General features: G+C 32.3%; 3 protein-coding genes across 3 annotated transcripts; 1 reads left to right on the forward strand and 2 right to left on the reverse strand.

The window, feature by feature from the left end:
* Positions 1-1721: 1721 nt before the first annotated feature.
* LOC123916137 (LRR repeats and ubiquitin-like domain-containing protein At2g30105) lies at positions 1722-7744 on the reverse strand. The gene is made up of 10 exons (XM_045967516.1): positions 7396-7744; positions 7223-7317; positions 6210-6365; positions 3752-3862; positions 3549-3649; positions 3328-3465; positions 3026-3074; positions 2805-2870; positions 2143-2262; positions 1722-1993 (listed from the first exon to the last, which is right to left on the reverse strand). The coding sequence occupies exons 1-10, from the start codon at positions 7583-7585 to the stop codon at positions 1883-1885; spliced, it is 1137 nt and encodes a 378-aa protein (XP_045823472.1). The 5' UTR covers positions 7586-7744; the 3' UTR covers positions 1722-1882.
* An 810-nt stretch (positions 7745-8554) lies between these two features.
* Positions 8555-10126, reverse strand: LOC123916564 (glucan endo-1,3-beta-D-glucosidase-like). The gene is made up of 3 exons (XM_045968044.1): positions 9663-10126; positions 9237-9515; positions 8555-8653 (listed from the first exon to the last, which is right to left on the reverse strand). Exons 1-3 carry the CDS (start codon positions 9808-9810, stop codon positions 8628-8630), a joined length of 453 nt encoding a protein of 150 aa, XP_045824000.1. The 5' UTR covers positions 9811-10126; the 3' UTR covers positions 8555-8627.
* A 9449-nt stretch (positions 10127-19575) lies between these two features.
* On the forward strand, positions 19576-20866 carry LOC123918734 (uncharacterized protein At5g39865). The gene has a single exon (XM_045970872.1). It carries the CDS (start codon positions 20002-20004, stop codon positions 20716-20718), a length of 717 nt encoding a protein of 238 aa, XP_045826828.1. The 5' UTR covers positions 19576-20001; the 3' UTR covers positions 20719-20866.
* Positions 20867-24622: the final 3756 nt, after the last annotated feature.

A 24622-nucleotide genomic window follows, 5' to 3' on the forward strand; every position in this document is an offset into this window, starting at 1 on the left:
TTGTCTTTGCATGTTTTTGGCCCTTCCTTACCTCTGTTGCTATTATTTATTGTCTTTGCTTGTTTTTGGCTCTTCCTTTAAACCTGTTACTATTTTATTTATTGACATAGTTATCTATGACGTGTCACTTTTTCTGCATGTGATCCCTTTAATTGTTGCAGTGCTTTTGTCTAAGCTAGTCAAATACTAGTTGAGTTGCCTCTTAATTCTGGAGTATCTTTATAGGGTATTATTCTATATTTTTTTGAATAATTATTATTTTATATTTAAAGCAATAGTTTTTATCACGTATGTCAATGTGTTGTTCATTTGATTTTTAATCTATAATAAGTTATAATAACTATATTTGTCATTGATTTGAAACAAACATTTTTTCGTTTCTCTGAATTGCTCTTTCGTTCACTTCTTTTTTAAGTAGATACTGCTTTCATTAACTTCCCTTCACTGCAATTAATTTTGCAGTTAGTTTTGGATGTAAAGAGTAGCTTTTTTCCCTATGAATAATTGGATTTACTTTTTTCTCTGATAAATCTTGCAGTTAATTTTAGATGTATAAGTAGCTTTGCATTCTCCTATGAAGCTAGGCTATGATAAATCCTAACTCAAACTAGGACAAGTGCTAATATGGACTACTTGAATAGGTGATCTTCAGTAGACCAGTGTAAAAAATTCTAGTAACTGCCGACGATGCTCTTAAAAAATATAAAAGTCATGACTCATTTTTTATGGTTTAACGTTAACCTATTTGATGATGGTTTACGGTTTAAACGTTAACCTAATTGATGATGGTTTAATGTCAGATGCATACTTATTTTTTGCTGTTTTAATCAAACTAGTATCAATTAAATCATTTTTACAACTATAAAAATTATGAAGATCAATATCCTCTAAATTTAAGAGATGACATTTATCATCGTTGATGTTTTGAATATGTTTTCGAGCACATGTACATATTAGAATTTACAAGTGAAGTAGATTGACCACTACTTTACAGTCCATCTTAATGGCTGTGGTGTGCAAATAGTTCCCCAAAGACCCTCCCCACAGAAGAAGCAGCTGAGAATCTGAGATCAACAAAAGGTTCCACGCTTATAAAAAAAAACAAAAGGTTCCACCATCCCAAACACTCCTTGAGAAGCCTGAATACACAAACTAAAGGATGCAAACTTGTGTTTCCGAAAGAATTTCTGAAAGAAATCTGCATCAATATTGCATTTCATGGAGATTGCATTACGTGAAAAGGCTTTGGCTAACATGAAACTTGTCCCACTGTTTCATGTTAGAAGCCGCCATGTGAAAACCAATTATGATGGTCATTGTATTGGCATTGGATTTGGAACTAGTTCAAACATGTCCTTTGTTGCATTTTAAGATGCAATGAACATAAGTTTGTTTTATTTCAGTATTCCCAAATTAAACCTTAGTTTTATTCCCAAATTGAATATTTTAGACCCTCATACCGGGGAATCATAAATATGTTTGCTCGTTTAGATGTAGTGATGCAACCATTTTACAACGATTCATGAAAAACTATAACTATATCAATAATGATATAGAAATTTTAGCATTACATGATATACAAGTTGGAAATGTGTTTGATTGAGATCTATAATTCAACGAATATTAGTATTAGACATTGTATTTGTTCTCTAGAAAAATGTTTGGAATAATCATTAGAAAGATAACATTGTATATATTGCTCAATTTGAAAGATATTACAATAAGAGAGATAGAAGAAACTTCCATAAAAAAGAGAGAGAAGAAACATGTTTTACTAAAATAATTCTTCAACATAGTTGGAAAGTCTTGCTATAACATTCTATAACAAATTTTCAATCTGCCACAAGAGGCAAATTAAGGAACTATGATCAATAATTTCTATTTAGTTTTTATCAGCACCTTCATCAAAATCTCTCGAAACTCCAACTCGGAATTCTATTTGTTTCTGATGCTTTGAGCGACGGCGCTCATCAAAATCGTCCCAACCTTCAAACTGAAAGAAACCAACAGATATTTCGCGGTCATGTAACTGTCGTATCTGATGTGCATTTATGAACTGATATAATATAACTATGATAAAGACTTGCGTTGAAATGCAATACTTCTAGTTTTGAAAGACAATACAAAAACAATAGCGCAAACCTGACGAAGTAGATCAATTGTTATTTCTGTATTATGGAGATCCAAAGTTGAAAGCTGCAAGCAAGTCTTGAATAGTTTAGATGGCAGGGATTTCATCCCATTGTTACTAAGATGCAAAGCCTGCATAGTGTTCAGAAATGTGGAGTAAAATGCAAGTTAGTATTTTTGGTACATAACAGATCCATTTTACAAAGAGCATGAGATGACCATGTAGTGACGATTGATACATTATATATTTGTATAATAGTTAAAGGAATAATAACTTAACTCGTTAAAATTTAAGGATCGAAACACTATCTCTAAAGAGTTGACATAAAGGAATGAATTTTGTGTTACTGCATTTTTTATTCTTTAAACGTGCTAAGGCAATTTCATTATAGTCTCTGAATGTATCAGAAATATAAAAAAGTTCTTGAGTAGATCTTCTGTTAGTAATTTCTTGGACCAGAGTGATTTATAAAAAGACACATTTGAGAGCCAAACTAACTAATGAAAAACATATTTGACGACCAATCTAACTAACAAACGGTACATTTTAGAGTTTTATTTGAAACTTTGATAAATTTAGGGACTATAACAAGTAACAACAAATGCTTGACACATTCAAGAACCACAGTGACTGTTTACTCTCAAAATTAGGTGATAATGGGGAAACAAACCACCTTCAAATTTTTAAAATTACTGAATGTCTCTGGCAATTCTGACAGAAAATTTGATGAGAAATCAACCTGCTCCACACAAAAAACCCTTGATAAGCATTACCTAAAAAGATATTATCATTTCACTTATAATTTAATTTTCCAATGCTATATCATCTATGTAGTCACTTTTGGAAAAGGAATGAAATAAAATGAGACAGAAGAATTAAGAGCAAAAGCTGTACCTCAACAAGAGAATGGCAGTTCCCTATAAATTCACATATTTTACTCATCCTGATAAAAATAGACGTATCAATCAATATGAGAAGTTTTTGCTCAATTTTAAAATTAAAAAAAAAAACCACGTAGTGGCTGCATGAGGTAGAACGGTAGATGTATTTAGCATGAAGCCACGAACTAATATGTTCAGCTAAGTAAACTCATTAGCATTAGACATTAGATTAAAACTTGATGAAAACGAAGAATGACAGCTATTCATTAAATATCTATATTCTATATACTTCAAGTACAAAGGTTTAAATGATACCTATTATTGTTGGCTTTCAAAACTTCTAACTGTGTCAGATTCCCTATTTCATCAGGAAGGCCAGTCAATTGATTATTGGAGAGATGCAACTCTCTCAAAGAGCTTATAGATCCCAACGCAGATGGCAAAGTAGTTAAACTGCAGAAAAGAGTTTGTTGCTTTGTGAGAGTTAACCGGAAAATGGCACAAATTGATAACAAAAATATGTAATTTATACTCACTGGTTCTGATTCAATGTTAGTACTGTTAGGTACTTCAGATTTGTCAGTCCTTCCCAGTTAATTGATTCATCCGATAAGTTGTTGGCATCAATAAATAGTTTCTGCAACATTTTGAAAGTAGCAAATTGTGATTAAATATTGCTACCAATAAGAAAATTTATATAGAAGAAAAAACCATGAAGAACGAGAAAAGTAAAACTTACCTCGAGACGAGTAAGTTGTGAAATTTCAATAGGAACATTTCTAAGGATATTTCTGTCGCAAACTAGAACTCTTGCAGAAGATCCACAAATCCAAACTTCATCAGGTATGGCCTATTTAAATTAAAATTGCAAAGAAAAATGAGAGGATTTTTCATATTATTTTTAAGGTTTTTTTTTTTATCTTTTCTCGTCCTCATTGGCTGTTTACTACTACACACCACGTTATTGCTGAACCTAAACCATGTTTTCAAGTCCCAAAACAAGGTTTTATGAATTTTGAAGATGTCGGGAAACGTGTTTGCTTAGCTTTGAAGATGTTGAAATGAAACTTTGTAAAAATTATGCTTCAACATTGGCTGTTTACAGTACACACCACGTTATTGCAGCATCCGTTGTCAATAGTGCACTATAGCAGAATAGCATAGCAGTGGTCGGCGCGGAGCCATCTTCTTGCGAGCTGCCTTCATCGAAGGCAGTTGTAGCGGTTGCGAATAGCAGAAATCCCGCTATCCGCTGTACTGCTATAGCAATCGAGACTCACTAAAGTTGTGCCAAATGGAGATGATGAGTTGGAAGTGTAAAACACGAGTTTGAATCAAGTGATGAACAAGATAATATTTTGATGTGTGGAACTTAGAAGTGAAGATGAGGCAGATGCAGATGCGAAATGTTTTTGATATTTTATAGAACTTGATTTTAATGGCTTGTCATTTTGAATACTATGTTATTTTGATTACGTTTAGAACTTATTTTGATGAGAAATGACAAAGTTGATTATAATTATTAAGTATGATTGTCCCTTTAATTTTTTTTTTTTTTGTATTTTCAGTATTTATGTATCTTGTTGGAATTTATGTTTACTTCGTACATTGTTTTTTAGTCTTCACAATAGCGGCCATCCCGCTATTCACTATATCATTTTTGGGGTTTCACGTGATGCGCCGCTATCTGATATTAACAACATAGGCAGCGCCTAAACCATGTTTTGAAGTCTCAAAACAAGGTTTTATGAATTATGAAGATGTTGGGAAACACTTTTGCATAGTTTTGAAGATGGTGAAACTATGCTAAAAATTATAGTACGCTATAGTGCTACAACATGCTACATCCTCTATTTAACAACACTTGTGGGTAGTGTTTAATGTTTATAAGCCTGCCGCAAACAGTGGTACTTGTAGCTACCTATCCACTACAACAAGGTTATTGAACAGATAATATCATTATGTTATATGCACGAAAAACCTACAAAATGTAATCTTTACTGTGTCGTGCTTCAATCTCTATGCCTAATTCAAAATGACCAAACAAAGTAATGCAAGAAACTAAAATAATTTTCCTATAGAGCATATTCAGCTCAGTAGATACCTGATGTAAGACTTAATGTCACATCAGATATGCACATATAATTGACGATTCGCTACGTGAAGTTGTCCTCATGTAGGAGAGGTAACATAATCCATTTCCCTCTCTGATCTGTGGTATAACCTATCAACCATGTTTGATGCACAATGAGGAACTTTATGGTCAAAATGATAGCAGGATTTACTACCCGTTTGGATTAGCTTATTTTTGAGCTTATGCAAACAACTTATGCAATATAAATTAGGTTTTATGCTATTTTATAAGTTCACACTAGTGAAAATTGTATTTTTATAAGCTATTTTATCAAAAACTACCTCGACAAACTTATAATAATACATAAAAATTGCATAAGCTGTTTGCATAAGCTCAAAAATAAGCTAATCCAAACAGGGCCTTGATCTAACACATGCCCAAAAGAGAACGTTTTTCTGGTCTGAACAACAGACAATTAAAGGGTCGAAAAGATATTAGCTTTAACGTTACAGATTATAAAAGTATGAAAGAATTCTAAAGGTTTTACATAGTTCCAAGATAAAACATCAAAGGCTTGCTTTTCCTTACCTAATACAGATAATTACATAGGTCTTCCTGCTAAGTTAATGAGATTTAACTAGACCTTTCTAATACATCCACTATGAATTAGTCAACACAGGTTTGTCAAATTGTTAGAATCAAACAGCGTTGATGCAAAGGTCTTCAGTATGATTATTATCGCAGAATATCTTCATTGGTAATGTTAAGTACCACTCTGTAAATTCTAATTGACATGAGTATCGTGTGACAACCTCCCCACCCTCTTAAACTTTCTGAATTCTGATAATAAAAAAAAACAAACTACAATGAATCAAAATGCTTTGATGGATTATTTTTAAGTGGAGTTAATAGCCTATACAGCTTATCACTAATCACCCTGCATTCTGAAATAAACAATTCCTAGATAGATGGTATAGAGAAACACAGTAAAAATTCAACAAAATATTCAATAGCATGTCCTTAAGTAAGAATTTAATGCATTCCTCATCTCCAAATTTCAAGTTTACATCAAAATCTAAGTGACTAGTTGAATATATAATAAAAACCATGGCAAGTTTATTACCTCCAAGTTGCATTCAGACAATGCTATAACCCCTGTTACTTTCCACCGTTCCGACCTGTTCTTTACCGGAACTTTCTTCATGTCGCTACTAGAGGCTGAGTGGCTATCTTTCCTTGAGCTGGGAACAACCTGAGCTTTCTTCAAGACAGGACCATCCTGTACAAAACATATTAAATCTACAAGCTACAGTTTTCTGATCGCGAAATAAACAAAAACAAACTCTACAAAATTGTTTCTATAAAAGAATAAGTGTACATATATATTTTCTTGAGAAGCTTAACAAAGCTTATCACACTTGTGTTATTATGTACCACTTCTAACTAGCCTAGGTCATTATCCATGTGATAGGATCCATATACATGCAATCAATTCCTAGCACTTATTTATATTAGTTTGTCCCACCCCCCAAATTCTTTACCTCTAACAATAAAAACTATACAGCCGGTTTGAACTGGCTTATTTGAGTTTACCTATAAGCTCAAATAGGTACTTGTTGTAAGACTGTTTAGAAGAGCATATGGAAACAACTAATGACATTACTATAACTTATTTTCAATTTATTTCCATAAACTCTCCAGAACAACTTATACTAGTTTATAAAAAAAATCGACTTTTTTTTTAACTTTTGTTATGGAAATAGCTTATACATAAGCAATTACATGATAAACATGTATGCTATAAAGCATTTAATCAAGTTATTTATAGAAACATAGCTATACTCTATGCAGCACGGACACTTAAAACTAAAGGCATGTCCAAGTGTCTGACACTAACATGACACTGTCGCTTATGATTACATACTTCCATTTTCTCAAATTATTACCGTGTCTAGGTTCTGGTACGACATTGTCAGTATCATAATAACCATGTCTATGTTAGTGCCTTTATGGCTATAATTGAACACAATGATGAAATCACATATACAACATAGTTAACAACCCATCATGCAAACACAACAAAAAATGACACTTTTAACCTCAACAAAAACAAAGAAGAGAACAAAAAAACAATACCCCTTGATATAAACCCTGAGAAGCCATAAGCATGACTTTAGAGCCATTACTCAAATTGGAAGCTACCAATGTAGAAGGGTCTTCCAAAACCTTACCTATTAGAAATTTCAATATTCAATGAAATCACACATCAATTAATAAATGGTTAATGAAAAAAAAGAGAAAGATTGAACCTTTGAAGATGAGTTTTTGACCCCTTGGAAGAACATTAGTGGCAGGTAGAAGAAGAGACTTGAGTTCTTTGATGGTTGATTGAGGTGAAATTGAGATTGGTATAGAAGAACCACTGAACTTCACGTTTATGGTTATAGTGGTGGTGGTGGCATTCGAATTCGACTCGGTTGCTCCACCGTCGTTTTCCATTTCACCGCTCTCTCCCTGGCCACGGTTCAGGATCAACGTATCAAAGGGAGTTCGCTTTTATGCACAGTCTGGATTATGAGTTTATGAAAAAATAATTGGGTTCACCTTACATCGGAATAATTCGAATGTACCGGTATATTAAATCGTTAAATTGATAAATTAACGATTATTTTTACGGAGTTTATACGGTATATCAGAATAATTTGAATGTACTGATACATTAAGTTATTAAATTGATAAATTAACGATTATTTGTATGAATTAAGTTGATTATTATAGTTTAAAGATAATAATATTACAAGAAAAATCACAATTTCACCTGATTTTTTTAAATTTTTGAACCTTCACATGATGAAACTATATATGTCTAAATGTTTTTTTTTAACCAATATATGTCTAAATGTTTATTCATAGAGATTAATTAAATTGACTCGATATTTTCAATTTAAGAGAAAATTGAAATATTAAATTGTCCGACCTTACAATTTTAAATAATAAAATGGTGATTCAACTTTGTACCAAAAATTGTGGTGATTCAACTTCTTTAAAAATGGTGATTCAACAATTACGATTGGGATGAGGTTGGAACCACTCGATGTTATAATTGACCCCCGAATCAGATTAAACTGGTGGTAAAAAAAAATGGTGATTCAACTTCTTTTATAAAGCTAATCAAATTGAATTTGTGAGTACTCTATTGTTTGGATATAGAATTTTAGATAATTTATGGCATGCGGTTACATCCAAAGGTTTTGTGAAGTTCGATAGGTGTAATATAATATTCATAAACAACGAAGATTTTTATTTGTAACAACAACAAGATTTACAACATTTGCACCATTGTAGTGATAGGAACTATCAAACCTCCTTTATTAACTAGACTTTGATGTCTGAATATTGAAACAATGTGTATTTGCACTAATTTATCAAGGTTGCTTAAAAATGTTATATAAATTATTAAACCCTCCAATATATATATATATATATATATATATATATATATATATATATATATATATATATATAAACTAGAGCACTTCCACTAATCAAACTTGCATTTTTCATAACCTGTGCATCAAACAAAACAAATTGAATTGTGTTAATAAATCCATCAAACTCAAAAAAATAATCTTTGTATTAAAATTAAATACATGTTATACAGGATGGCAAAACGGATCCGGGCTGATGGACTGACCCGTTTAACTTGTTATTTTTGGCGGCTGATTTGAAATTTTGAGCTCGACCCTTCTAGTAATTGGCCCGTTCCACTGACCTCGCTTAAAAAGCCGGTTGGGCCGATAGTTACATAAAATTTATCTTTTATTTTTTTTACGGTGAGATAGACAAAAATATAAACAAAAAAAACTTTTTGTTTGACGGACCAACCCGTCAACTCGTTTGTCCACCAGTAAACGAGAGGAGGTGTGATTTTAAACTCGACCACCTAAATTAATCTACCTCATCTCGTCTCGCTTTTAGCGGGCTTAAGCAAGACGAACCTAAACGGGACGGACTTTGTCACCCCTAATGTTATACCACATATCTCTATATCATAATCATGTTCATATCTTTTATATGAAGGCAAATACATAAACAATATCTTAACTTTAGATTTATAGTTTATAATAATATGAAATAATAAAATGCTTACTTGGATCGGTGAGAACAATGAGAGCAGAGTAACCGAAAAACCTATTACAGAAGAATTCATCTTTTCCATGATTTGCATAGAACATATTCATGACATACGAGGCATGATTGTATAATGTGTTTGGTTCATAACAATCTCCCCCTTTTTCAATTATTGTGCAACTATGGGTAATACAAGCATGTATAAGGTTGTAATTCAACTCTTCTAGACTTGCAGAAGGTTTTGCTATACACCAACTATTTGGATTAACGTTTCCAATACCAAATTTTGAATTCCACCCTACACAATCAAAATTAATCAACATTACCAGATACATGTGACATATATTATGTTAATAATAATGTATAATATCTAAATTAAAAAACTTTAGCCGTGTTAAAAAAAAATTAAAAAACTTTAGCCAAGAACAATTGTTTAATTAAATACCTCCTGTATTGAACATAACAAAGAAAAATATGAGAATTGAGCCAATTGAATATTTTGTCATTATCATGACGAGGTAGCTTGGAAATTTCAGAAAACTAAATGTAGTGTGTTGGGCAATATATATATATATATATATAAGGTTTTGCATGTTTAGGGTGGAGCTCAGTGTGACCTGGATGACCCAACTGAGCTGGACATGTTAAAGGTGGAGCTCAGCGTGACCTTAATGTCTCGGCTGAGTTAGAGATGTTGAAGGTGGAGCTCAGCGTGACCTCAGTATACTAAAGGTGGGACAAAGTGTAATAGAGCTCGAACTAAGATTTCATGGAGAATTTTAAATATAAAAATGAGTAAGGAGTTAAAATTGTAGATGTTTTTTCAGAAGGAATATAATTGTAGATGTTGAGGAGTCTTTAATCTAAGAATTTTAACTTTATTGCATGCTCAAATCAGAAATCAAATGATCTTAGTTAAGTTAAAAGAAATTTGCACTATCTCATCAAAACACTCTTGAATAAACATGTTTGAATTTATGGCATATATGATGAAATAAAGTGAAATAAAATGAAATAAATACACTAGTTAAATTGTAAAAAAAAATTGAAGTTAATTCTTTCAATTTTATGCGATCTCTTTCAATTTCATTCCAAAATATTTTACCATCAATTAAAATATACAACACCTCTTGAAAAAAATATACAATAACCTTTGGCAACTTTTGTAGTCTTAATTTTTATGTTTAATAATAACATTTAATTCACTGTCTTCGTAAGCTTAGTTCAGTTGTGAAGATATTGTATTATATATGTAGGAATTGAAAGTCAAATATTAAATATTCACTTATTTACTTTAAGAGTGTAATTTATAGCACTAAGCTACTTAAAAAAAAAAACCTTTACGTCGATCACCAATTTATAACTTATAAATTTATATATTTTTATATAAAAATTATAGTATATTGGTATTCTGATTTCACTGATTGAATTTCAAATCAGTCTTCTCACTAAGAAAATAAAAGTTGGTCACAAATAATTATGTAATGATTTAATGAACTTATACATAATCTTTTATGTATATGCGATAATATTAATATAAGTAATAATCATTGTGTGTTTCAATAAATATAACTTAATTGATAGAGATATTATAATATATAGATTAAAATTCAAACCTCATAGTTATTTAGTAAACTTTGGTGTTACAAATATTCTAAGTACTCTATATTAAATTATTTTTTAGAAAATAAATAAATAATTTTGACAAAAAGAGAATATTGTTGATCGTTGCGCGTGTTCTCATAAATTAAGAGAAATATTATTTAGACACATTTTTGAAACAAAAACATTTAGAGATAATTATGTCATTTACTTAATAAAAAGGTACAAGTTGGTAGAGAAAAAATAATGATGGTGAAAGAGAGAAAATATGAAATGACAAAATTATCCCTAAATATTATATTTTTGTCTCAAAAAATGTGTTTAGATAACATTTGTCTGAAATTAACTATCAGCCAGGCTGTGAACTGTGATCACTAGTTACTACTGCGACTGCGAGACAGATTTTCTCAAGCTTATGAATTTTTATATCTGACACAAGCAGTGTAGTGAGTGTGAAATCCTTAGTTATTTTTATGTATGTACCAGAATCCTTTATTTAAATGTCAAATATTTCTAAAAGGGTACCTAAGATGCCAGAACAACTAATTCATTTAGTCAAGGGTTGCAATGCCAATGCAAAGAAATGATGCACCAAATCAAGAAAATATGGCATGACTGTATATTAAAAAAAATGTTAACTAGTGTTCTGAATATTATTAATTAAAAAAATTAAATATAGTAGAGTTATCTTAAATTTGTATAGTACGACTCATAAGATCATGAGTTTCTTAAACATTTGAAAGAAAACTTATAAACAAATTATACTAGAATATTTTGACATTTTACTGTTCTTATTCTTATTAGTCAAAAGAAGTATTCAACTTGAAGACATTGGATGAAGCCTAATTCACATGATAAGAAGTATTCATTGACTGATTGGTGGTCTTATAATATTAGACTAAATAAAAAAAAAATAATCAAGTCCAATTTTCTTTATTTTTATTGCAATTTTCATTTTGGGTATCGAGAGGATTTTTAGATGACATTTAACTTCCTTCTAACCTCTCTAGATGCTTCGTAGTGGTGCACTAAGTCATTATAGTGGCTAGTGAAAATTTATAAATATGCTAGTGCTCATTTTCTAATGTCTATGATGAATTATGATAAATGTATGGTAGTGGAGAATAAATCTTACTCTATAAGGATATGCTATAATTAAGATTCTTATGTACTTCTAAAAAAATAACTTGAAGTTTAATCAAATTTGAGAGTTTTCTATTGTGAGAACTTTTCATTTGTTCTTGAGATAAGAACTTTATAGTGTTGGTTCTACCGTCAGATCGCGGTTACGGTCGCACTTTTCTTGATAATTTTGATTCTACCGGCAGATCGCGATTAGGGTCAAATTTCTTTCCTAGATGATCCCTAAACAGTAGTTGATCAACGACCTTAGATAATAAAGGAAAAGGATTTGGTTGAATTGTGTTCAATATTGGATTAGTTACAACATGGCATGTGGGTTGTACTCTGTTTATGCCATCTAGGATCCTTCTCCCCTCCCACTTTTTTGTTACTATCTTGCCACCATGTGAAACTTTACAGTATCTACCCACTTTATGTTGATGGATTGAACCTTTTTTAAGCGCTTTTGGAACACATTGATGTTTTGTAGTTTCAAGCACGCCTTGTTCCTTGATCCGGTTATAATTACATACATAGCATATGGTCCAAGTGGTCACATGATATGTAGGACAATTTCATCCATCAAGATTAATGAAATTGCATAACCATATTTAAATTTTAAAAATCTTCTATAACATAATATTTTTGAAAAATTTAGAAAACGATCGGAAGTGGATCTCAAATGGTGATCGAAAGTGATGAAGAGTGACTAAGGCGGATGGTTCAAGGTCATAGACTGGGTGATGTATCTGCAAGTACTTTTACATTGCTTAAATTAATGAGAGATTGAAGTGAGCTAGAAATAATGAAATGATGCATAATGGCGGGAAAGTGAGACACATGAATCTCACCATAACAAGTTGATCGATTCTTATCACACGGTGCCGATCATCAAAGGGGTTCATCGTGTAGAGTTGGACCTTCAACATAGAAATCTAGTTCACACGGGCCTCGCCTTGGTCAAATCTATAACATGAATTACATTGATCAATCCAAAATAAAATGTGATTAGAAATTTTTTTAATTTCAAAATTATTATTGATATTTTTGTTAATCTTAAAGACCAAATTACTCAATAATTGATCCTATTTATGATCTTATACCCTTTTGACACCTATTATTTATACTATATTTTTCTTTATTTTCTTACTTCATGTTGGTTGTGTTGCCAGTGTCTGTTGGTAGAAAGGATGGATGATGGTGCAAGCAAGTGACAATATGTGCAATTAATGAGCAATGGGGGTTTGTAGCTTCAAAGCATTACACTCTTTGAGTCATTCTCCAATATGGATGAACTATCATTTGTGTAGCAGATTTCACTTCACTCTGCCGTAAACTTTAAATTTTGATTTGCATTTCCCCTTCAATTAATTGATAATTGATAATTGATGATTGATTACTCTTTATGTCATTCTCTAACTCTAATTGCAATTGATGTTTACAACATAACCAGCTAGTTTTTTTAGTGAAATTTTTTTCATCTTCTTCCTAACCTTTCTTCTTTTTATCCATAAGAGATGAGTAGTTTTGCATCAATTTTTTTTGGGGAGTCTAAAAGGAGCTCGGAAGAAACATCAGGTCAAAATGGTCCAAAACCATATGAGAGAGACGCCATATCTTCACCAAAAACCTTAAGACATTAGGTTAATAAGTCATCTCTCTTATGTCACATATCTTATAAATCCAACATTTTTTCCTTACATAGTCGATGTAAACTTAATCACTCACATTTGAAATCCAATAATTTTCCCCCAAGTGTGAACTCCCGCATCCTATAGTTGATCCAATATCAGGATCCACTCCCGCTCTCCCACCAAGCCAAATCACGGATCTCATACCACTTGTTAGGGAGTCTGGAGGAGCTCGGGAGAAACATCGAGTCATCTCTCTTATAAATCCAACATTTTTCCCATATTTGTGATTTCTTGCTGCATTGCTGTTTTGTTCGTCATCCTTGTTGCAACGTAATTTGGTTTTCTTTGCTTGTTGCAGTATTTGTTCGATTTAGATTGACATATCAATTTCGGTTAATTACAAATTCAATCAATGATGACTTGGACATCTACGCTATAAAATCGAAAGCATAAATATTCGGGTTACTAATTTTGTAGAAATATGCATGGCCCTTTTTTTATTATTATTTCACCAATTTTTTTTTAATGTTTTGTTGTTGTTCAATAGCTTAATGGTTAGAATGAGTTCAATCTAGGGTTCAAACTCTCTCTTAAGATGTTTTATGACATTGTCTAAAATTGTACAATAGATGATCAATTACGATGTCCTAGGATAAAATAACTTAGATCACTGTATCAATTTACTACTACACCGTACAAAGACAAAGCAAAGGGGAGTGAGAGAGAAAACACTAGAAAGTTTAGAGTTTTTGGAGTGAGAAATAAGTTGTGCAAACTCCGCTATTTACGGAGGAATTCCCTAACTAGTTTGGAGCAAATCTGTTTGGAATTTTTTTTTTATAAGCAAATCGGTTTGGAACTCGATCAAATGAAATTTTAAACATGTCAATTAATATTGGAAGAGATGCATACACAATTTTTATTTTATTTTTTCATTTCCAGGTACCAAAAATTCATACATTACACAGCCCAAACCAGCGGACACATAGAGGTCAAGAGTGAATACCTCCGACTACTCCCTCCGTCCCAAATTATAAGGGAAAATAAAAAAATCACACTTATTAAGAAAAAGTAAAACATGAGAATTTGAAGTATGTTTTTGTGGGTTTTCCTTGGAATAAGTTGCATAGGAAGATGTAAAAACAATTTTTATTGGTTGTTGTTTATTGAGAAAATGAGAGAGAGAAGAAATTAAATGCAATTTGCATTTAATTTTATGAAAATAAGGAAAAAAACATTCTTGAAAATGATTTTTCTCTTATAATTTGGGACAAAAAAAATGGGCTTTTTTCCCTTATAATTTGGGACGGAGGGAGTATATTGTTAAGATTTTCATACTCAGGAGAAAATGTATGAGAAAAGCCATAAGAGCTTAAAAGAGGGTAAGAATTATAAGGTTTCATATTGATCAAAGGTAGTAAAATGAGTACAATTGGTGCTCTTATATAGAGCTAATAGAGGCTTAACTAATTAATCACCTAATAACAAATTATATCAAACTAATGAAAATGCTCACTAACTAATGGGAGTATTTGGCTAATTATCAATATTCTAACATATATAATCACTAATAAGGGACGAGTATGCTCTTTCCAATATGTGAATACAATTTGTTCAATTTAATTATTTAATTACAAACTTCATTATTTCTAAGTCTCTAAATTTGATGTTTACTCCGCTAACTTTCAACTAAATTCTAACATTATCAATCAACGAACATTTTACATTGACGGAAAAAGTTAAATTCACGGCGATATAATACGAGTTAACTCTTTATTAAGTTCACTATTTTCTATGGGTACCTATCTCTCATCATTTGTGAAAAAAAGAACTTCCTCATTTTTTTTATGAATAAGAAAGAAGAATTCACCATTTTTTTGTTAATCATCTGACATCTGGGATATAAGTAAAACATGAATAAAAATAGAATTAACCATTTTTTTAGTTTACAATAAGTTGGGATCGAACCCATGACCTATAACGTACTACTAAAATTCCTCACCACTAGACCAAATCTAGTGGCTTTAGAATTAACCATTTTTAATAAGGAAAATGCTAAACAGTGCCCCCGGGCACTAGTTAAGCATTTAAAAATAGAAATTCTGCCTCGAAATACGTACATTTAATACATCAAAAATATCAAGAGTTATCTTTTCAATATTTATTTTATTTATTTATCTTTTTTTGGTATGCTTAACAAGTGTCCGAAACACCGTTTAGGATGACCCTTTTAATAAACAAGAAAGAAGAATTCACCATTGACACGCATCAATTATTTATAGGACAACTTATCATATGAACATAAGTTAACACGTTCGGTGTCAAAAAAAAGAAAAGTTAACACGCATGAGGAAAGATGCAGAAATAATTGTACCCTCTTTCCACTATTAAACTAGTACTAGTACATGTACTTATGATAAGTTGCAAAAGACCTGGTTTTAACTGCTTCTGCAGTAGAGAGGTGCTCCTAATTTAATAAGTAAAAATATTTTTCTTCATAAAAGAAAACTCATGTCATTTACAAAGAGAACATATCCGCATTATAAATAAATTGATAAAGATAAATTTTGATTCTCACAATTCTCTTATTGTTTAATTTTCTTTTTTTTGGTTGATAGACGAAATGACAAAATATTTGAAAACTTACACACACAAAATGAAGTGATCGGGGTTCGAACCCCAATCATGACATCCAACACTAGCAATTTCGACATTTTTGTCAGTTGAACTAAAATTTATGCACTACTGTTCAATTTAATTTATTATAGAAAATAATGTTTTTCTGACATTTTTTAAAGGGACAAATTAATTTATCTATTACGATAAGTCAAAATTAACAAAACATACATTTTTCATATTAAAAATGATTGTAAAAAATAGCAACTAAAATTAGAAAAAAGTCGTTGTAACCCGTTTCATTTGCCTTTACGCCTAACATTTAGTATCCCATTCAATAATAGCATGCTCCAAATTTATCTCAATATCACATCAAAGATTAGTTAACAACTTCTAAACATAGGCCAAACCCATTTGGACATAATATGTAGATTTAACATATGTTTAGAAATTATTGACTAATCTTTAATGTGAGATTATATTGACCAGAACTTGAATTTGCTTGCATTGAGTGTAGTTAAAGAAATTGGTAGGTTCATATTTTAAAATTAAAATATTATATTCTAAAAAATTAAAATTGTATTAAAATATAAAGCTGTCTACTAAAGTATTATGGTTTGGTTGCACTAAGACGATTTCATTGAATTCATTTCCTCAAAACACCATCATCTTTTAGACATAAACCATAGGCCATAACTAAGTGAAATTATAAATGTATAATTAGGTTGTGATGAAGTTAAAAACAATGTTTTTGAATTTGAATAGAAAGGGTAACTAGCGATCAAACCATTTGTTGTATGTAAACATAATATAGTTACAATAAGTGAGCTGCTCTATAAAATGTATTAGCAAAAATTTCAAGAGCATTCTAAATATGATTATGATATAATACACCTATTTGTCTTCTTTTGTAGTCCATCATTCGTCAGCTTAATGAGCCTTTCACAAGATTCAGATGTTTAGGCCCAATAAGCTATAACTCTGATATCCATGTCCAACTCGTCCTTACAAGACACATGGATCTGAAGCATGCGTGACCCACATCAGTTGTTTGTACAGATCACATGGAGCTGTAGCACGCCTAGCTCATGTCACTATGTTCGTACAGGATATGTGGAAGGCCAAGCCGAGGTCTAAATGACTTGCATAGTTAAATTAAGGGTGGAATTGAACAAGACCTACATAACCACATTGAGCTTGTCGTGACGAAGGTTGGGCTCAACATGACCTGCATGGTTGAGTTAAGCTAGACATGCTGAAGGTAGAGCTCATGGTCGAGTTGAGCTAGACATGCTGAAGGAGAAGCTCATGGTCGAGTTGAGCTAGACATGTTGAAGATGGAGCACATGGTCAAGATGAGTTTAGTATGCCGAAGGTGGAACTCGTGGTCGAGCTGAGCTGAAAATGTTGAAGGTTGAGCTTAGCTGATCATGCAAAAGGAATAGCTCCTACTCGAGCTTAGCCGAGTATGCTGAAGGTGGCGCTCATGGTTGAGCTGTGATGAGAATGTTGAAGGTTGGGCACAGCTGAGCATGTAGAACGAGAAGTTCTTGCTCGAGCTGAGTTGAGCATTGTGAGGGTGGAGCTCATATGGTCGAGTTGAACTGGGAAAACTTAAGGTAAAATTCATGGTTGAGTTGAGCTGGGTTGCTGAAAGTTGGGTTGAGCTTAACATGCAGAAGGAGGAACTATTGCTTGAGTTGAGCTAAGCATACAATGACATGTCTTTTTACCACAAAATCAAACTTTTGAAGTTAAAACACAATGATTTTACAACTGTGATATTCAAACTTTTTTTTTTGTTTTAATAGCTGATGGTGGCTATAAATTTCACTTTAAAGGTGATACGTGAAGTGTCTAAGGTTCGAACCCTGATTTCTACACAATATATGCGATATTCATGCCAATTAAGTTAAACACATAAAAAGAATATTTGAATGTTTTTAACTCTGAACATCTCATATTCTCCCATTCTATTTATTTATTTATTTATTTATTTTCATCACTTTTTTTCATCACTCGTGTTTACTATGTGTATGGGTGCAAATTTCCCCTTAATTTCAATGTCAAATTAATTATAATCAGCCATCTATCTATATTATTATAGGAAAATACTATTTCTTACTAATCTTAATTGAATAAAGCCAATAATAACACTAACTCAATCTCATGATTTTCGTTAAAAGCTGTATTTATATTTTATTAAACTAATCAGTAATCACTCTATCCATCGTTTATTTTTTGTTCGTACTAAATAGCAGGACTCATTATTATAAAGTTAAATTGCAGTTTTGGTCCCTCACGTTTTCTAATTGTGCGATTTTGATCCCTCTAGTTTCAAACGAGCGATTTTGGTCCTCCTAGTTTCAAACGAGCGATTTTGGTCCTCCACATTTGCCCCATTTTGCATTTCTTGGTCCCTGTTGACTATTTTGACCAAAAAAATTGTCGACATTAATTTTTTTGACACATGTGTTAATTATATTTGACAACTTATAATTTTTTTAATATGTTTTCTTTAAAAAAAAAAACAAGGAAGGGTCGCTTGAGTCCGTTGAAACTAGCCGCGGCCTGCATACAATGTTCCTTGCCATGCCAGATGCAAGAGCTATTTTCATTAAATTGGCAGATCGATTACATAATATGATGACGCTATATGCATTGTCGGTTGCCAAGCAGCAGATGTTTGCAAAGGAGACTTTGAAGATTTTTTTTATCTTTGGCCAATCGCTTAGGAATATCTAATTGAAGGAACAATTAGAAAACTTGTGTTTTAAGCATCTCAACCCAGTGCAGTACAAGAAGCTTTCGTCGAAGCTTCTGCAATTGAGAGATTAGAGCAAAAATGATGATATTTTTTAAAAAACTCACATGACCTATTCTTGGTTTTTTTTTCAAAAAAAAAAACAATAAAAAAGAAATTATAGGTTGTCCAATATAATTTAAACATGTGTCAAAAAATTCGTCAACAGTTTTTTTTTGTCAAAATGGTTAACAGAGACAAAAAAATGCAAAAGGGGGCAAATATGGGGGACTAAAATCGCTTGTTTGAAACTAGGGGGACCAAAATCGCACAATTATGAAACATGGGGGACCAAAATCGCTCGTTTAAAACTAGGGGGACCAAAATTGCACAATTAGAAAACGTGAGGGACTAAAACTACAATTTAGCCTTATTATAATTGAGTGGTGTTATTTAAATATAAATTTAGTGAACACGTATTTAACATCGTATAAATATAAGAGGGAATGAATGTGCTCATAAATCTATGAAAAACATTATATTATTTAAAAAATAAAAGGTGTATATTTGTCCTATTTAGGTCTAAAAATTGTGTTTATATTTATGATTATAATATAATCTCATCAATAAGTAGTCCTTATTGATTGATTCCTCACCATTTAGCTCTCCTCATTCAACCTTTCACCCTCCTAAACTTCTCATAATAGCAAAGATAAACCAACCCCCTCAACTACCTTAACCACCCCCACAATTACTCTCTCCACTTCAACTTTTCTACCCATCTCCACAACCATTCCATCTTTTCCCTCCCTAACCCTTTTACCTCTTTTCCACTCTCTCTCACTCACTCAAACCAAAAAATGCAAAATCACCCACTTCTGCATCTCACTCCTCAATCATCAAAATCCAAACTTTAAACAACCAAATTCCACCCTTTACCCCTAAAAAAACAAACAAAACAAAACCCAATCAAAACATCTTACATTTCCCCCTCAAAATTCTAAATCTCCCCAAAACCAAAACATAATAAAAATTCAAACTTTTTTCCAACCCAATTCCCATCTTCAATGTGGAAACCATGGAACAACAACAAATCAACTTCATCTTCCTTCTCTTGTTCTTCCTTCAAAGATATTCAAACCCTCTTCTCAGAAGAACCCACCACTACAAAACCTAAAAAACCCTCCATTTTCCACCGAGTCACACTCGCTAACTCGCTCCTCCGAGCCTGGTCAACTCAAACCAAAAAACTCACTTACCCCCCTTCACTACTCTCAACCACTGATCCACGCGCCGCGCAACAGCATCCTCCTCCTTTAATTCCCTCCTCACAGCAGCGCGTGGTAATCTACTTCACAAGCCTGCGCGTGGTTCGGACAACCTACGAAGATTGCAAAACGGTGCGTTCCATCTTGCGCGGTTTCAAAGTCGCGTTAGACGAACGTGACGTGTCAATGGACTCGGGTTTTCTTTCGGAGCTTCGTAAGGTTACGGGTCGTAAAACCGGGTTAACACTGCCACGTGTTTTTATCAACGGTAGATACATTGGTGGGGCCGAAGAAGTGAAGTGGCTGCACGAGAATGGTGAGCTCAAGAAGCTTCTAGAAGGATTGCCCGTAGCTGATTCGAATTTTCACGCTTGCCACGTGTGCGGTGATCATAGGTTTGTTCTTTGTGGGGAATGTTCTGGTGCGCGCAAGGTGTATGCGGAAAAAGGTGGGTTCAAGACATGTACGGGTTGTAATGAAAGTGGTTTAATCAGGTGCATTTCTTGTTCTTGTTGACCATGTGCACCTTCAGATAAATTTTTTTTGGCAAGGTGTTAATGTGTAGGACCTTAGCAATAATTATTAAAATAAAAAAGGATAAAAATGTAGGGAAGCAAAAATATTATGTCACGAGAGAAATAAAATTGTCTTAATTTTGTTGATGGTATAATTTTGTTGGTTGTATGTAGCTTTGTAATTTTGTTGACATGTAGATTTGTAGGCCCAATTGGTGGAGATGCATGCAATAGGAGTTTTCTGCCTTTATATTAGTATTATTTGGTTAACATAAAATAACTCGGTAAATAATAGCGGATATTTGATAAATTAGTTTATTGCGAAATTGTTGTGATCTAGTTTATAGCTGATATTAGATAAACTAGTTAATTATATATGTAGTATTTGATAAAATTAGTGGTTGATCTAGTTTATAAATATAAAATAACATAAAAAAGAAATGTTTAGCTAGTACTTATTTTTTTCCAATAAGGATCAGGATAATAGGGTACAGTTGAAAGAAAAAAAATATAATCTATAAGCTTTAAAGTAACATATATGAAAACTATAAATTAGGAAAAATAAGTTATAAGTTGATGAAAAAATGAAGGTTCCTATATGAGGACATTCATATGAACTTATAAGCTTACGGTGCTAGCCTCTGTTGTCAATAGCGGCCGCTACAACCGCTATAGCAGTGCGACGCGACAAAATTTAGGTCATCGAGTCAGCCCAAGGCGCTACGGCCATCCAAGGTGTAGCAGCCGATATTTATGTGAAGCGGGCGCTATAGCTCGTCGCGAGTCGTGGGAGTAGCAGTTTTGTAGCACCGCTTTTAATTGAACAGCAAAACGATGATTTTGCCCTTAATTTTTAAACGTTTTAGAGAATAATTGTGAAATTTCGTTAAACCCTAATTCTTTATCTATTTGTTACGCCTCTTTCTCTCCATTCCCCATCGTCGTTTTGTGTTTGGAGACAAACAAAGATGCGTAAAATTCATCGTTCTTCTTTCTCTGCTTCTCTGTTTCATTTTAATGACGCTTGAATTTATATTTGATGTTTAGAACTAAGTACTTAAGTCTTTGTTTGTTTCTTACTTTCCTTGAATTTTATGTTTTGTTTAAGACTTGTCTTTTATTGGTATTTTGGATTTTGGAATACTACTACTGTGTGTAGTAAGTATTTGGATTTGGATGATTGGTATTTTAATTATGTAAGGGACCTATGCCACTTTTACTAGTATATGTATTTTGATGATTGATTGATATTTTGATATTTATTATATAATTTTTATTTTTATTGTCCGCGTCGCGTCACTTAAATAGCGCCCGCGATTCTCCACATTACTGCGTCGCGTCAATTTTGGGTTGTCCGCATCGCGTCAATTTTCCGCTCTGACAACATAGGTGCTAGCCAAGCAAAACCTTGAGTCTTTACTTTTCTTGACTGAAGTTTAGTTTTTTTTTTACTAGAGTACAAGTTGTATAAAATACTAAAAGAAAAACAATAGTTTTATTAGTCATCTCTAATGAAAACAAGTTTTGTTTGTTTAGTCCACAATGATAAATTTATATTCATTTTAATGTCAACCGTATGACCCTATTATGTTTAAGATGTATATATATTGTGCCTAGATATTATGTCAAAAAAATGTTAAAATTTTGTCCATTAGATTAAAAAAAAAACAGAATTTTTTTGGTGGATAAAAACATGCATTGGGGCGAAAACCAAAAGTCGTTAATTTTATAGAGACAAAAAATGCATTTAACATATTTTTGCGGGTTTTGAATAGGACTCATTTAAAAATTTGTCATATGACTCAATTTGTGCTGTGCTAATTCTAAAAGGAAACAATAGAAGAAAAATATTATTTTTTAATTTTTTAAGACTTAGTATTTAACTCAAAAGATCGACTAATTTAAGAGACATTAATTCTACTGTTTATTAGTGAGAGTCCATTTAATGGCAGAGCTTTGTGGGCTCTCATAGCATAAAATTTAGTATGTGTCATTTTAGTCTTGTTCACAGTGGTATGGTGATTCTTTGATCCGAACAGAACTGGTTGACTCTGACAGTGAGTTTTGAGGCAGTTACAGTTATGATAGGTCATAAGGGTGGGTGGTTCACCGTGAAGTGAATGTAAGAAGTGATTGAATTGTATTTTGGCGCGAAAGCCTTCGCCCTTGTATAAAGGGAGTAGTTATAATCACCAGCATGATAATCGACAAGAAATATAGAAGATCGTTGAGATCAATCTGACAAGTTCTTGAAGGGTGGATGGAAGAGATTCCCATGGTAGGAACACAAATTTTCCGGTGCGTAACCTTGGGCCTATCTATTCGAGTGGCATGAAGTGAGATTTAAATTATATAATTGAGCCGTTTGTATTAAGTCTTGATCTAGCTCGAAATAGGTGTGTGACGCAGTACGGAAGCGGGAAGGCATAGCAAACGCTAATCCTATAACAAGAACACAGGTTTGCAAGCGACAAACCTGTCTATAAAGCTCTGGAATCCACCAGATTTCCGGAATCTACCAGAAAGAGTAATTTGGAATCCACCAAACTTGAGAAAATACTCTCTCTAATTTTATTGAATGAAAAAGTTGTCTTTCAGGCTAAAATAGTTTAGCTTAAATAGTAGTGAAAAATAAAAATAAAAAACCTCCTAAACGATAGTAAAAGAAAATAATACATATAGCTAAAATAAAAATATAACAAATCTACCTAAAAGATAATAAAATAAAATAACACATAGCTAAAATAAAAATACAACAAATCTAGCTAAAATATAAAATACTAAAGAAATCCTCCTACACCAGTCTCCTTCACCTCAAAAGAACTCGACCTCGAGTTCTCATCTTGATACTGCCTCATGCGTTTATCATAGTAGAAATTTAGTACTAATTTTGCTTGAATTACCAAATTCTTTCTCGTTTGCTTGATTGCTACTTTTTTCTCTTCTTTTGGTCTTTCCTCATACTGATTTTTTCCTTTTTTAAGAGTGGGTTTTTCTCCTCTAACTTGAAATAACAGCTTGTTTACCTATCTAATAACTTCACAGTGGTGGTAGAGCTTAAATGCATAATAAGGGAATATTGATCAATGTTCATAAGTTTTTTTGTTTGTGTTATCCTTGAAGTCACATCATATTGCGTTGTCGACGATGATAAATTTGTTACATGTCATTCTTTCTCTTTTGTTTCTTCAATTTCTAGCGTCACCTCTGTTTGGATCTCGCAATCCATGCCATTGTTGTTCACGTTAAAACTACCCTCTAATTCTAGATTGAACACTCCTTCCTCATCGATTGTAGTTTCTACCGTTTGAGACTTCATCTCTGTTTGGACCTCTAATTCTAGATTCAAATTTTCTTTTACATCTAGTGGCGGCAACACGTCCCATAGTTTTGGTTTATTATTGAATGAAGCATTGACAAATATCAAATGGAGAAACTCATCAGTCTCCACCACCTCTGAAGAACTCAAATCCTCAATAATTCGATTATTGATAATGCTAAATGTTTTATCGACTTTAACAATAAGATACCTATTAATAATATATGTTATCAAATGTGTCAAAAAAATAAAAAATATATGTTATCAAATCAGAATGTTAAGCAATATCTTTAATTGTCTTACGCGAGTTACCTGCCATTTCCAGAGCTTTATCTGACAGGTTTGTGGCTTACGAACATATATTTTGTTATAGAATTAACATTTGTTATTCTTTCCCGCTTCCGTACTGTGTTAGTGTGTAAATTAACTTGAGAGTTCAACATAAGTGCATATATATGAGTAAGAATAGACATAATTTTTTAGTTGCCATTTAATTTAATTTAATAATAAAAATAATTATAAAACCAACTTAAGTGTGTGTTGTACTTATCTTATCGGACAAAAAACGGTGGGTTGTTTGTTTTTA

The sequence above is a fragment of the Trifolium pratense genome, linkage group LG3, assembly GCF_020283565.1.
Source record: "Trifolium pratense cultivar HEN17-A07 linkage group LG3, ARS_RC_1.1, whole genome shotgun sequence".
Lineage (NCBI taxonomy): Eukaryota > Viridiplantae > Streptophyta > Magnoliopsida > Fabales > Fabaceae > Trifolium > Trifolium pratense.

Coding starts and splice junctions, on each gene's coding strand:
- LOC123916564 (XM_045968044.1), bottom strand. CDS start 9,810: ATGCAAAACCTTATATATATATATATATATATTGCCCAACACACTACA. Junction 9,516..9,662: donor TGTTATGTTCAATACAGGAG/GTATTTAATTAA, acceptor TTGATTGTGTAG/GGTGGAATTCAAAATTTGGT. Junction 8,654..9,236: donor CATTGTTCTCACCGATCCAA/GTAAGCATTTTA, acceptor TTTGATGCACAG/GTTATGAAAAATGCAAGTTT.
- LOC123916137 (XM_045967516.1), bottom strand. CDS start 7,585: ATGGAAAACGACGGTGGAGCAACCGAGTCGAATTCGAATGCCACCACC. Junction 7,318..7,395: donor TCAAAAACTCATCTTCAAAG/GTTCAATCTTTC, acceptor AATTTCTAATAG/GTAAGGTTTTGGAAGACCCT. Junction 3,075..3,327: donor TTGAAAGCCAACAATAATAG/GTATCATTTAAA, acceptor TATTTTTATCAG/GATGAGTAAAATATGTGAAT.
- LOC123918734 (XM_045970872.1), top strand. CDS start 20,002: ATGTGGAAACCATGGAACAACAACAAATCAACTTCATCTTCCTTCTCT.